This window comes from Electrophorus electricus, chromosome 19 (genome assembly GCF_041902795.1).
Source record: "Electrophorus electricus isolate QZ-2024a chromosome 19, ASM4190279v1, whole genome shotgun sequence".
Classification (NCBI taxonomy): Eukaryota; Metazoa; Chordata; class Actinopteri; order Gymnotiformes; family Gymnotidae; genus Electrophorus; species Electrophorus electricus.
Window position 1 is genome coordinate 13545551 of NC_137515.1, and position 15426 is coordinate 13560976.

The 15426-nt window shown below is 44.8% G+C and overlaps 1 protein-coding gene across 4 annotated transcripts in view; it reads left to right on the forward strand.

Moving 5' to 3' along the window:
- Positions 1 to 295: 295 nt before the first annotated feature.
- slc12a2 (solute carrier family 12 member 2) overlaps positions 296 to 15426 on the forward strand; it is a 48105-nt gene continuing 32974 nt past the window's right edge. For 3 of the 4 annotated variants that reach the window (XM_035535394.2, XM_035535395.2, XM_035535397.2), the window contains exon 1: positions 297 to 1350. In XM_035535394.2, coding sequence (XP_035391287.1) covers positions 784 to 1350 — 567 coding nt within the window. In that variant the 5' untranslated portion in view covers positions 297 to 783. Of the gene's footprint in view, positions 1351 to 15426 lie in introns of all 4 variants that reach the window. The other variant, XM_035535396.2, reaches the window with a different exon arrangement.

Sequence of the window (15426 nt, forward strand, 5' to 3'; positions counted from 1 at the left end):
AAGAGATGCTGATAAATCGTATATACATATAATACATACACACATTAGCTGCAATACATTACGTATGGAGCCGAGACGAAAGTGGGGAAAAAAAACCTCTCGAACTGGTCACTTGCTTCAGTATTGTCCAAGCAGAAGCATTACGCTACAGTAGTCTCCACCCTTCACGGCGTTGGTTCCCCTTGTTGGGGAGCCGGAAATCTCGCGAGATTATCTCTGACGGGAGCCCACCCCTGAAGCGATGCCCTTCTGCAGTGAGTGTATATAGCAGCGAGAGAGTCGCTGCAACCATAGGAGGAGTTGCGGCAAGGTCGCCACAGCATCACACGGTAAGCTGGCTAGCCAACAATCTCTCAGCGCCACGGTGTCGAGAAGCAGACGTAGGTCATTTGCGTGTGTACAGAGCGGAGAGCCTAAGGACGAAGACTCGCCTTGGATAATTCATCACAGCCTCAAATGCTTATCCGGTCCTGTAAGCTGATGCCTCTCGCGCCAAGACTCGTGTCGTCCGTGTGAGCTTACTAGCATTCTCCATTCACGTTCGCATGTGAAAAGTGCGGCTCGTTTGAGAGCGACAGCGGTCTCCGCGGCTGAGTTCGTGCGCAGAAATTAGACGGGTCTTCCACCATCGGCGGAGGGAGAGGCACTGTGGCTAGTTACAGCTGCGGCGCGCAAGACAATAACTAGCGCGAGGATAAGTGGGATCGCTGCACTTCTGTCGCCGCACACGAGTTTCCTCGCGCGTTAACTGGGACAGCGTGTCTGCTACCGGTAAGACTTGCCATGTCAGCGCCGAACAGTCTCTCCCCCGCCCAGGGAGAAGTCCCCCCGCCAGAGACGGACAGTCTGGTCGTGGACAGTGGCTTAAAGCCCGCGGGTCCGACACCTAGCCAGAGTAGGTTCCAGGTGGATCTCGTGGCGGAGGCAGGCGGCGACGCTTGTGGAAGCGACAAAACGCCCGGTTCCGATTGCTCTCCGCTAGCATCTGGCGACAAGGCGACTCCCAACGTGGACAAGACAGCGGAACAGGTTGGTGTTGAGGACGCGAAGGGCAGATTTCGGGTGGTGAACTTTGCGGACGCGAGCGCGGCCTCGAGCCCAGATGCTGCGCCTGCGGAGAGTGTCCAGAACGGAGACACCGTGATGAGCGAGGGCAGCCTGCATTCGTCTACCGGAGGCCAGCAACACTATTGTTATGACACTCACACCAATACCTATTACCTGCGGACTTTTGGCCACAACACTATCGATGCCGTGCCGAACATCGATTTCTACAGACAGACCGCAGCGCCCTTGGGAGAAAAGCTCATCAGACCCACCCTGTCAGAGTTGCACGACGAGGTAGATAAGGTAAGATAATCCCATTCTCGGGATGGGGGGACGTGTCTCAGATGTCTCAGTTCCAGATGCCGCACAATGTCTTTGTTACCGAACACATTTCTTGGTTGTAATTGCTTTTCAGGAGGACCTGTTAAGGCGAACGGCAAATGCATGTGACATTGATCTGACAGGATTTGATCGCAGTCCTTTCCCACTCACACCTACATCTGGAAGTGTGCAACGTTTTAGTATACTGGTCCTTCAGTGTAACCTCTACCCTCCCTTTACAATTAAGTTACAACTGTTCCTGCTCAGTATCTGCTTACATTCAAAGTTAAGGCAAATTAAGCTTCCCATATTCAAAGAATAAAGCATATGACAACGTAAGCGTAATTTAAGACACTTATTATGATAATAACTTTTATTATTATTATTATTATTATTATTGTTGTTTTTATTATTATTATTATTATTATTATTATTATTATTATTATATTTTGTAGAGTGAACCTAGTTCTTGAATAGCTGTGCATTTTCTGAGTAATATCTGCTTATGGGAAGAATTTGGCTACAATATTTGTACAGTGCATGTTGATGTTTTACAGCACAGGTCAGGCAGCATTTGGTTTGGTGCCTCTTTAGAGGCAAGTTATCTGTATCCGATAAAAAGCCCATTTGTGCCCAACTAGCCTGATGGAACGAGGTGGCAGACAATGATACAAAACGAAATAATTTACAATTTGTAGCACAATGCTGATGTGTGGATTTTGGGAGCCTAATCACTGGCAACTGTGCATTATCTGCAGGTGGGCAAGTCAACTGACATGCAGACTTTCTATATTTCCTTACTTTTAAAATGTATTAATCTTGAAGCGCTTGAGCACGCTTATTTCATCTGGTGGTTTCCTTAAGTGCCAAGACCAGAGTAATCCTTGATTAGACTTGGTGGGTAAAGTATTTCTGATTTGTGTTTGAGTAGCCTTGCCAAAGTATGGTCATGTCAATTGTATAAGATGGACATGCTCACCTTACTGTTAATAGCTAAATGTTTTAAGCAGGGAGTATGGAGCAGGCCTGTTTAATAACGAGTGTGGTCTCCTTCCAGCCACAGTACCACAGATGTCAACGTTGATTCAGTGGAGGTGGAAATCAGCATTGTCAGTTGTCACACTGTGGCAGTGTTGCCTGCACACAAGAAGAGGCTGGAGGAGTTTAATGCAGGGGCACCCAGCTCCTCAAACTCCCCTGGTTCAACTCCTCGTTCATTAGTAGGTTTAGTGGGCATTTTTGAGCAGGGAAAATCATCAGGCTGTGCGGTACTCTAGCCCGTCATGAGAGGACTCGGACAGGCCTGGTTAATGAGCAGGGCTCAATACACAAGCCTTATCTTGAGGGTTCGGTTCCACCACATTTTTAATTTGCGGTCATCGTCTGTCCACAAAGTGAGAACACCGGTTTGGGATTTCAGACAGATAAATGTTGTTGTTATTGGAAGGTTGCAAGGTAGAGCGTGATGTTCGAGCAAAGGCGTTGTTTTGTGAGACATGAACTCGCACTGCTCCAGATGAGTGGAAAAAGTGCAGAATGTCTGCCCATCTGTCCGCCTACAATCTTTCCTTCTCGTTTTTTCCTCACTGTTGCGTTTGCTCAGTTTTTACTTTGTGCTGTCTCCTCAGTTCTCTTCTCCTTCTCCTCCTCTTCCTCCTTCCCCTCTCCTCTCCTCCTCTTCCTCTCCTTATTGAAACCTTTCTCAGACTGACGCGCTTTGCTGTGTTATTTGGCCGGCCTGTAAAATCGTACCATGTCCGTTCAAGCTACATGGCCTTCAGAGACTGAACATCACGCTGCCATAGTTTAGGTCTCACTGATAGCGTCCGCCGCAGTGCACACGTTGACCCAAAGACACATAAAAACTTGTGTTTTTTTTTTTTTTTTTTTTAAACCTTGCCTGTGCCTGGTGCTGTTATCACGTGTTCCACAGTGAGTGTGGAATGGGTCACATGCATAGGACTGTCATAGCTGAGCTTTTCAGTATAGCCTACTGGGTCTCTCACTCTGTCCCACATTTTGACTCTGTCCATTATTCACTTTTTCAGTGACCCAAGGCAAGGCAGTCATAGTTCCTCATTGAATAGCTTTTATCTTGCTGACTATAAAACATTGTCTCACTTTGAGCTACATGTGTGACTTTCACAAAAGTGTCCATCATTAACCAGATAAATGTCTGTAGTCTCTGTGTTGGGTCATGTTTGAAGTCAGTTACATGCATCTGCCAGTTACATGCACCTGTTCTGCATAATTCTTTTCTGTGCCATCCCTGCACACTGTGTAAGGCTGGTATTTGAATTCAAAGGAGCCATGGTTTTGATTCAACTAGTTTTTCCTACTGTAGTTATCTGGCAGTTATCTTGCTGTGAATCTGACCAAATGGAAATGATGTTTTGTTGGCTGCCCTGGGTGGATCTAAAACAGAAATCCAGTCTGTACCGATGCAGTTTTGCTGTGGCCATTAAATAGCACTGGCTGCATGGTTTGCCCTTGGTACTCGCTGTACGCGTCTCCTGGCTATTCACGCGGCGCGATATTATGTTTTCGGAGCTGCCCAGCTGCGCTGCCGCTCGGTAACACCGGCGGGAATGGGGTCGCGGCTCGCTGGCCGCAAGACCCGCGCCTGGACCGGTGTGATGTTGACCAGCTGGAGGAAAACTGACAGGGCACGTTTATTCAGCACGGCGCGCTGGAGCAGAAGCAGGCCATGCTGAAATATTGATGTGTGCTCTGCTGGCGTGAGGAGGTGGGGTTCTTACATCAGCAACACAGAAGGACTTTATAACGCTGCCAAGGTGTGGAAAGAGCTGTTAAATTGTCATCCAAATACCAATTTAAAATGATTTTATAACATTGTTTATCAAATACAGTGCAGTTCATGACTAATTTGGCAGTGACACAATTTCCTTTTTTTTTTTGGCTCCATTCTGCAGCATACTGGATTTGAAATTTTATTAGCCATATGGGTTCTTGTGTGTGACCGTCCAATAGAATATCGATGTAAAGGTGATTTGGTACAGGTTTGCAGGAGGGGTATAGCAACTTTGAAGAAATTCGAAGTAATTAAGTTCCACGAATAACTGTGTTGTAGGTTTCTGGCGCTGCACTCACAGGCTGCGCCCCCCGCCCCAGAACTGAATGTTCTGTCTCTCAGTACAGGATTACCAGGTTTACATGCTGTTTTCCTGTTTAGCCTTGTTTCTCAGACGTGGTTCATTGGTGATACCTGAGCTCCATTGAATTTTACAGACGACGTCAATCTGTTAAGAGACTTTTGATGTGATGCGAAACTTGACACTTCCATGTGAGCCTGCACATGACCACCTGACTGGTAGATTGTATAAAGACAGAGGGATGGACCCTTCATTCCCAGTTACAGAGGACATGCGGCACTGCTGAGACTTGTGCCTGAATAACTACTGTGAAGTCCCCCTCACAGCTGGTAGAGTTGGGGGGAGGGGGGCGTAAGGCACAGTTTAATAGTTTTATAAAATTTAAATGGTTATTATACAGTTGTTTGTTTTTTAAACATTCTTTTTTGAGATTAACTAACATTGTTTTGTTTTTTTAAATAGGGGGCTGAATATTTTTTTCCAGATAATTAGGTTCTTTATTTTTCTAAAAATACGCAAAGTTCCTGAATATAGATACTTGTAAATTGACAGTTTTTATTTAAAAACAATTTTAAATTAGCCTACTTCTAAAAAAAAATAAAAAGTGCTCTAGGTGCATGGATTTAATGTTTCTTAGATTATGTCTGTGCTATTTATTTAGTTACAAATGCAACAAACCTCTTTTCTTTGTGGAGCTGTAAAACATTTGTTGCACCTTTAAAACATTGTTTAGATTAGCACTGATCCTGCATGTTCCCTGACACTGCTGTGAAAAAAGGTTCTGTCTTTCTGACTTACCTCTTGTCTAACTCTGTAACTGTTTGTTTGTACTATATTTAGGATATATCTATATCTTTGAGTAGATTATTAGATTGTAATTTCTGACAAATGGGAGGTTGAATGGGGAATTTCCAGGAAGGGGATAGAGACACTCTGTCAATAATGACAGCAATATAAATAAAATACTCTCGCCATTCATTTTAATGATTGGAGGGACTGCACTACACACTTATAAATAAGACATTTTGAAAATGTTTGTCCTTTGAAAAAGCCCTTAAGTATATTGCATGAATGGTGCTAAGTAGTAAGCAATAATCCTTCATTTCTAAATCTGGCAACCCCCTTTTTATGCCACTGAAGCTTGTGGTTCATCATCCTGCCTGTTTGGAAGTGTTTTTCAACATGGGGAGAACTTCCCCAGAGGGCGTAAGAGCAGTTTTTCAGATTTTTCTCAGGAAGCGGCCCTGTAACTTCACTGTCTAGTTTGTCCATGTCCCACTGAAAGACATTATTTTTGCCTTTATGACAAATGGTTATGTCTATTACCTTGTTTTAGAATGCAGGCTTTGTTGTACACTCTCATGCTGGATGATGGGGCATGTTGCTTTTAGCGCTTGTTTTATGTTTATTATTATTATTGATTGGTGTTTTCCTGTCCTTCGTAGCCTACTGAAACATAGCCCATGTTCTTTTAACCTTTTTTCCATATGCTGCCCAGAGTTGGTGGTGGTTGTTATTATAGTGTCATTTAACGCTATTAATCTGTACCTGAGGGGAGTGTTTGTTTTATAGCACAACTTGCATTTAATGTAAGTGACTAGGCTGTTTGGCTGTCTGTGCAACAGGCGGAGTGTTCACTCTGGGAACTGTTTAAAAGCCAGGTGTGTTTTTAAAGGCCAGACCAGGCTGCAGGTGGGGGAGCTCTGGTCGCCTAGCACCTCATGTGGTCATAGTGATGCCAGTCTCTAGGGAAGGCATGAGGACAAGGGTAGAGCACAACAGGTAGCCTCCTGTGGCCCATCAGAACATGTCACACCTGCAGACTGAAATGTAGCAATTGACGGGGTTGCTGTCGCAACTTGTGTAGGTTTTCACATTCGCTTCATCTGACAGTGTTGTCCTTGCATGTTAACAGCCAAGCCAAGTGTGTGCCTGCCTGTGTTTTATGTCCAAAGCCTTTCTATATGAAGGCTCCAGGCCAGACCATTCGACTTCTGTTCTTCACTGCCCTGTGTTAAACAGGGCAGCAATAATGTTTGTCATCAAAATCATCTAAATCAAAATCGATCTTATCAACTACTTATATAAATATATATATTTTTATAGCTGTTTTGGGGACATGGCGAGCGCCTGAGCGTTCTGCAGCAGTGTGTGTTCTAGAACCCATCACTCATTTACCTCCGCTCTGGCTGGAAGAAAACAAAGCTGCCTGCGCTTTGCCTGGTTTGGCCTCTTTGGGGCTTCCACCTTGCTAAAGGCACATTTCTCTAAAACCAGTTTGGACTACTGAAGAGACTCATCAGAGAGGTTGTCTCCAATGCTGGAGCATAACTTTGTGACTCAAAAATGTTGCATTGGCCCAGAACAGCAAGGCGGATTGAACTGAAATGCCTTGTGGTTCTTTTACCAGCCATGGTCATTAGGACGGGGATCCTGTAGCCACCTGGAGTAAGATCCCCAGCTCAGTTCTGAGCTAAATCTGCAGCTCCGAGCAGGAGCTCGGCCCTCTGGGAAAGAATCTGACAGTAGTGATCTCTCTCACAAGCCAAGTGTGTGCCTGCCTGTGTTTTATGTCCAAAGCCTTTCTATATGAAGGCTCCAGGCCAGACCATTCGACTTCTGTTCTTCACTCAGTCGTGACTTCTGCTACTAAAAGCTCTCGGGGTGTTCTTTACTCACCATTTCATATTTAGTCTGTGTCATAATGAGCCCTTAACCGTTGGCTCTGCTGCATTAGATGTTAGGAAATGAATGTACTTAACCTGAGCAGTAAGATTTTTTTTTGTTTTTATCAGAGTAGGAAGTGAAAGCGTTAATCAATAGCACTCTGGAAAGGCTTTATCTCCTAAATGCTAATGTGTCTTGAGTAAACACTGGCTAAAGCAGGATTGCAAACACTGGAACACAGCTGTAAGTGTTAAAAGGGAAGTCAATGAGCTTGGCCAACACAGGAAAGGCTCTGGGTATGTTGAATCTGGCAATATCTGACTACACATGGTTGTGTTGATTATCTATCTCTGCCTTCCTCCTTCACTCACTCACACACACACGCGCTTTCGTTCTCATATACAAACGCATAGTCTCGCACGTGCTCTCTGTCTCGCCCTCAGACTAACTCTCTCGCTTTGTGCTAACTCTCACTCTCCATCTGCCATCTTGTCTTTTAAGAGGCCACGTGCTCACTGCCAGACCTCTTAACTTGTGATGTCAGAAACAGGAAGCGAGCAGGCTGCAGGCCTCCTCGGCATGCCGGCGATCTCGAGATCTGGCGTACGACCTATTGTTGCCGGCTGAGGTTGTTAATGTAAACGCTGGCAGTCTCGCAGGTGGTATGAAGGAGCGTTGAGCTCACATCCTTGTCAGCTGTTTGTCACCGAGCCTTTTATCAGCTGCCATGTGGTAGCCCTGATTGGAGATCATTTCCATTTGTTTTTGCAGAAGTGAAGTTTTAATGCTTCACCTAAAATGTATGTAGATTGTTTATCCATGCCAGGCTGGTGTTTTTAACAGAAGTGTTAAACAGGGCAGCAATAATGTTTGTCATCAAAATCATCAAAATCAAAATCGATCTTATCAACTACTTATATAAATATATTTTTTATAGATGTTTTGGGGACATGGCGAGCGCCTGAGCGTTCTGCAGCAGTGTGTGTTCTAGAACCCATCACTCATTTACCTCCGCTCTGGCTGGAAGAAAAAGCAGCCTGCGCTTTGCCTGGTTTGGCCTCTTTGGGGCTTCCACCTTGCTAAAGGCACATTTCTCTAAAACCAGTTTGGACTACTGAAGAGACTCGTCAGAGAGGTTGTCTCCTAAAAGGCAGCCCTTTTTGCTATCCTCAGCTCTGGGAGAAGACTTGATCTGGTCTGTCCTAACTGAACCCAAATTGCCAGCCTTGTGTAGCTGATGGTGGCCTTTTGTTTTTGGATCGTGTGGGGTTCCAACTTTTAGCATGGCTCTAGCAGGTGATGAGAGCTCCCAGCAACAATGAGAGGCTCCGTTGCCTAGTGAGGAAGTCCTCTTTGTTTGCAAATGAGATCAGATTGCATTCTTGTGGCTTTGTTTTACATGTACACTATTTCATACCTAGTTTCTTGCAAGCAAATTAATTGCCAGCTCTGAAATTGGCTTGTTGTAGTGGTCGACCAATTAATCAGTTTGGCAATTAATTAAATGCCGTTTGGCTGAAAGGTGTGCGTGTGTGCGTGTGTGTGTGTGTGCGTGTGTGTGTGTGCGCGTGTGTGTGTGTGCGCGTGTGTGTGTGTGCGCGTGTGTGTGTGCGCGCGTGTGTGTGTGCGCGTGTGTGTGTGTGCGCGTGTGTGTGTGTGCGCGTGTGTGTGTGCGCGCGCGTGTGTGTGCGCGCGCGTGTGTGTGCGCGCGCGTGTGTGTGCGCGCGCGTGTGTGTGCGCGCGCGTGTGTGTGCGCGCGCGTGTGTGTGCGCGCGCGTGTGTGTGCGCGCGCGTGTGTGTGCGCGCGTGTGTGTGTGCGCGCGTGTGTGTGTGCGCGTGTGTGTGCGTGTGTGTGCGTGTGTGTGTGTGTGCGTGTGCGTGCGTGCGTGCGTTAATAATTTTTATATTTAAAGTATGTGCACTGCAGGCAGAATGCAGATATACTAAAGCAAACACAGATAATCTAGACAATAGTTTTATTTGTTGTTATTATTAAATTGCTCTATTTTATTAAAAAACATGCCATTGCCATTATATATTATATATCTCCCTACTCTCCATCATCAGCTGACCACTAATTTGGTCCAATCATATGAAAGATGGGCTCAAACATAGTAGCTCGGGACAAATATTAGTAGACAAATGGTTATAAATCCTAATCCCATTTTTCATACTTTAAAAACACTTCTGAGGGGCTTGACATGTCCTCTGTACAGGATTGTAAAATCAGTTTAGCCAAAGCTTCAAACTTCACCCAGTTTCTACCTATTTCATGTGTCATTTAAAGTAGAATTCCAAGATGGTATTTGTCCAATAACTGGAAGAGCCCCACCTTCTTTCTTTGTTTTAACCCTTTGAGAGAATTCTCTGGCATTATCCCCATTTGGGGATGGAGGGTTGGCGGTCTCCACATGCTCCTCGCTGCTGTTTTGTCCATGGCTAACGGCTTTTCACACAAGATCAGGTGAGTCTGTAAACAGTCCATTCGGAACATAAATGACTGCGTGGCTGTGTGCTGGACATTTTTGCTCTAACTCTTTATGACCGGGTTGGCGTAGTGCACCCTGCCTCACTTCAGCAGTGCTGTACAGTGCTTGTAGCTCTCCTGGAGAACAGACAAGTTGGGCCGTGTGCTGGAGACACCTGTCCCCTGCTGGGTCTCTGCTTCTGTCCTGTCCCAAACTGTGATTGTTTGTTTCTCTTGGCCTTGCTGAGTTTGCCATGTTCTGATCACCTTGAAGTCACGTTGTACTCATTAAATGGTCAAAAATATGGCTCCCAAAGAGGCAGATATGTTTGTCCCAGCCTGGGCAGGTCAGCTGTAGGTTATCTTGCTGTGTAAACTAACATGCGTGAAGGCACATTCGAAGAGGAAGGCAGGAACTTGGCAAACATGGTATATGTGGCGAACTGTAATTGCATCAAAGTGTGGTTGCTAAGAACCTTGTCCATGTTCATGGAGTCCCTAGTGGTATTGCATGACTAGCGAGGTGCTAGGAGACCACACCAGGCCATGGAAGAAGTACCTGCGATTAACCTTACTGCTGTTGCCACCTTATTGCGCAATAGGAACAGACTTTGAAGGATTCACATTTGTGCTGATTTTAAATGAATAGTTTATATTTAAGGTTAGAAAAAAAGAATGTTCAAGTTTCTGCTAAAGCAAATGGGCCTGACTGCATTTGGCTTGTCTTAATTGTTAGTCTTTTTCGTACATTGGGGGGGGGATGTGTTTGTTTATAAACACGCACAGGAAACAAGCCAATTCCACTGGTGAGCTGCAGCCATGTACTCCCCGGACAGCACTCCACGGAAACATATATATTCAGAGATGAGGGATACATGTAATTCCGCAAGCAGCTCCAAAGGGCCGACCAGACTCCGTGCCCTGCAGTGCGTAGGTCACGGACTAGGAATGATGCCATTCCGTTAATGCGTCGCGCCAGAATGCAGTGACCGAGGCCGGGGGACAGAGGCATCTGAATGCCCAAATCCGTGCTCCTTCTCCAATCGACTTATCATGAAACAAAGTGTCCTTTTGAAGGCCCGGAATGCTTGCGAAATGCTGAGTTCTAATTGCATTTTCTAAACAAAGGGCTCTTTCAGTAGGCTGAGGCACCCACCTCTACCTCTCCTCAAGGTGAACCATTCACAGTAGTCTGTTTACAAAGGCTATGAGAAGTGGACTACGAGAAGTGCTCGTTTCCTATTTAGAGATGGACCTGGCTGACTTCCCTTTAGGGCCGAATACGGACTCGAGGCAGCAGGGCGCCGGTTGGCCTCTACAGAAGGGCCAGAATGGGAAGCAGGATGGTTGGGGCTCAGAATCCCTGGTGTAGTTTGGAATTGCACGAGGAAATGTTATGTGAGGCTTTTGCTGGTGGGTTATATCTTAGAGGTGAACTTTGTCAGTTCATGAAACCTTGTAACGGGTTGTAAAGTTATAACGAGTCGTGGCTCTGGTGCTGTCCTGTAAGAGGCACAATTACAGTTTCTTGTTGGGACTAGTCAGGATTATCAGTTTATCATGTTAATTTTCTTCTTATTTTTATCTAGATTTTTTGGCAGCATTTGTAAGATAAGGGAACAAAGTGTGCATTCACATCTTAACATATTTCCTAGACATTTGACCGTTTCCTTCCCAAACAGGTCTGCCTGGGTGAGGCATGGAAACTCCATGTCCTCTTGCATCTGTGTAGGAGTCTGCTGGGCTTACTTGGGATTTTACATTGTAGCCAGTCCTGTTTTCTGTTGCTTCATTTGGGTAGATAATGTCCTCTTCCTCAGCCATTGCAGTCTGCTTTCTGTGGGGTCATTTGGCCAGCATGCTACACCAAACTAATACAGTCAGTCTGGCATGACTCTCACGCGTGTAATATGGGACTTCACTGCCAAATGTCAAACTTTGACAGACACCCTTTCCCCTGCACCCTTCATGTAGCAAGTCTTAAGAGTTTTTAATAAATGTTAGAGAACATTTTTCTCCTGTCCCCCATTAAGATTAGCATCCACTGAGGGTTCTGAATAGCCTGATTGATACTGATGATGTTTAAATAGCCTTTGCTTTGGATCACATGGCTAAGTCAGAGGCAGTAAGATGACAGTAGGAATGCACATGTAATGTTATTATTTTTATTTATTTTTTTATTTTTTCCCAATGCTTGGTAGTAAATCTCTGTTAAAGTATATCAGACTTTTTCTTTACATACAGGCAAATTAGGTAATTCCCCCCCGTTCATTTATACAGCGTGTATCTAATATGGTCCTTGAAGCCTAAGAAACTTTGACCCACTAATCACATTCTTAAAATCTCTTTTCACACGGCTGTTCCAAGAATCTCTGCCTATGCACATAAGGAAAAGAACCCTTCAAGGTGAAAGTAAACAGAATTAATCCTTGGTGCCCTGCGGCGTTCAGAGCGACAAACGTCCCAGCCTTCTGGCAGTGTAGAGGAGTGGACCGTCCCTGTGCCTCTGTGTGTCGTGCGTGACATGCTGCGAGTCAGGATGGTGGCTCAGGTGCGATGCCCCTAACAGAGCAGCAGTGCCTTGCATGGTTGGCTGATGCTGCACTGACTCAACACCGTTTCAGCCACTGATTGCTTTCTCCATGGTGGGAAGCCACTGGCCATCACCAACACCTGCTGCTGCCTGGTATTGTTGTCACTGGACACAAGCAGACAATTAAAACAAAAAAAATTAAAAAATAAACAGTACCAGGTTCTAATTATTTGGATGGTCAGTGTTTCACCATAAACCTCACTTTGATGACTCATAAGCACTCTGTAATGGTATGGTACACACACACACACACACACTTCACCTTCCTTGTTCCCAAATAAGTTTCTGCCTTGTTTAAACCCACAGGAACGTTCGTCCAGTGCTATGCGTTGTTTCCCCGAGTGTTTTTCAGCTGCTCTGCTGCGTCCCAGTGCCTCGACTTGATCTGCCAGCACTATTTGCTTTCTTAGCCAGCTCACCGCTGTGCTTCTTTGTTTATTCATTATGGAGAATAAAGACACTCCAAACTTGCACTTGTCTCGCACCCCTTCCTTCACCCGTTACGTGTCAACTCAATTATGACTCAAAAAATGCGAGCGTCATCTCATAGGTCATGTCCAACTCCTGTGGGGTATTGTAATACACAGGTGTGTGTATGTAGCTCTTGCCTTTTAAAATGCAGGCTTTAAACAATTTTTTTTTTTTAATGTATTTGTTTATTTTTTTATTCCTAGTCTTCCTCTACACAATGTCACCCCTTCACATCATCAGTTAATATGTCAGAAAACAGATTTTGTAATTTATTTATTTTGCTTTTGAATAGGGCATCTATTTCCAGATCAAGGCATGCTTTGGGTAGGTTCCACAAATTTCCACCTTGGATGTCGCTGCTCTGTGCTCTGTTCCCTAATGAGTTTTAATTACTCTAGGACAGGGTTTCAAGGTCAACGGAGACTAATGACCTGACATAGAAGATGCCTGATGTGGGCTTCAGATCACACGGATGGTGAACATGTGTCTTGGAACGTCACCAATGCCCTCAGCAAGCTGCAGCAGAGAATGGAAGACTCAGCAGTTCATTAGCAATGCAGTAGTTTTCCAGTGGCACTGGTCGAGCAGGGCATCACAGTGGCAGCTGTGCTATAAAGTCCTCTGTGCATTTCCACATCTGCTTGAAGGTCTGGAATGAAGTTTGTTTGTTTTTGTTTGTTTGACATTTTTCATAATGTAAAAAAAGCAATTTGTGCAGTCTTGGATATGGGCAAACTGGGCCCGTGGTGTGCGAGCTGTTTTTACCCCCTCCTGTTTTACTTTTGGAAGGAAAAGTTAGAACTGTATTTGGCGAGTGGACATGAAACGGAAAAGCAAGGATCTGTTTCTTTGCCCTCGATCGGCCTTATGTAGTGCAGCATTATGTAAGGCCTTGTATATGAGGGCAACACTTCACAAGCACTCATGGATAGCACAAAAGGAGTTCTGAATCTGGATATTCAAATTATATTTTCGGGAACTGGTTAGTCAAGCTCTGAAGCAGCAATATTAAGATTATTTCCTGGGTTATGTGAAATTTGATCTGATATAGCCCATGCTCTGTTGTAACTAGGCTGATGTTCGATGCATATTAGTGTTGTTGAAGTGACCATGAACATTGTATTTCTCTGGCCCCGTGTGTCATAATAGGATCTCCTGATGTTCTAGGTCATTAGTTGTGCTGTGTCTTTGTATGTATACTTCTTTGCATATGTACACTATGTAAAACTAATGGGCAATGATCTTGTGCAATTGCCACCTAAATTATATTGATTATGGTCATTAATGACTTGCCTTGCTGGACTTGTTCAAGGTGTATTTAGATCTGCTCTTTAATAGCCTTTACTCATGGAACAAATGATGCTCAGATAAAGGTTGTTGAATATCCTAAATATTGGTGAAGGGTGTTTTTGTTTTTTCGGTGAAAACAACCAAAACGAGCACCTTTTTTTTTTAATAATGCACCTTTTTAAAAACTTTTAAATCTTTTTGTAGTTAGCAGTCAACTCTGCTAGTTTCACTTCTCATTTCCATTGCTTTACAGGCCAAAAAGAATATTAAAAATGCTTGCAGCAAAATTTGCATTTTAAACTGGAGGAATGCCAAAAGGCAGTGCTGCACACTCCTCACGCCTCCAAACAAAAACAGGCTGACATGCATCAACCTGCTTCACCAGGGTTTGAGTTCAGTTTCACGTTCATCAAAACCCATCGCATGGTAGATTGCGAAAGACTGGGTAAAAGTGCCACTGGTCTCCAAAAACAGGAGCAGAGAGGTGAGGGCAGTAGCAGTCGTTCACTGCGCCTGTTCAGGGATCCTCGTGCACTGCACGCCGCCGCTACGTTTACCCTGCATTCGCGTGCTTGTCTCATCTCATGATGGTTTCTGTAGATACTCAGTGACATGATCAGGGCATAGTGTAGGTTTGTAGGAGGAAAACATGCAACAGTGTAGTTGCCTCTCTTTTTGGGACAGTATATGCCTGTGAACCTAAAGGGATAGAATAGGATAGGATGGAATAGTGTCCTAATGACACATTGTCCAATTTTAGTTTTTTGTTATGTAAGTGGTGAGGGGCTACTGCAGTGTCAGTATATAAGCGCAGACAGTGACGTGTCCCACAGCTTTAGTACACTCTCTCTCTCCTCATTCACTACTGCCTCTCTCCCAGCTGTTCGATGGGCCTCTGCCAGAAACGCAGTGTACCGTCAACTTCCCAGGTTCACTCCAGCAGTCATAAAGCATGTGCACTGTGTCTGTTTTTGGAGCTCGGGCTAAGAGTGGGCTCATTTCTGTTTTGTTGTCTGTGATTTGATCTTGGGTGCACTTGTCTGTGTGCTTGTTAACACTTAGATTATAGCCGTGACACCTGATTTGGGACTCCAGCCGGCTTCAGTTGGTATCAGAACAGGCTTGAGTCTTTTGGAGAGGCGTTCACTACATGACTCCTGAATACTTGCTTTATTGGGGAAACTATACTGCGACTCGATGCAGTATGTGCACAAGTTGTCAGGATGTTGTAAATCTGCTCCAGCCCTGGGGGAGCATGGCTGCACTCCCCTTCAGGAGCCACTGAAACGAACATGAATGATTAGTCATGGAAGGAGGTGCATAAATTCTGCTTCATTACATCACTCTCTAGCTTCTTTAAGTACCTTGTATTTTATTCCGAAACCTGACAAATGAGCAGTTTGGAGACCTGTCAAGTCGGACAAGATGTATGTGGAGGCGCAATACACTCGCAAAGC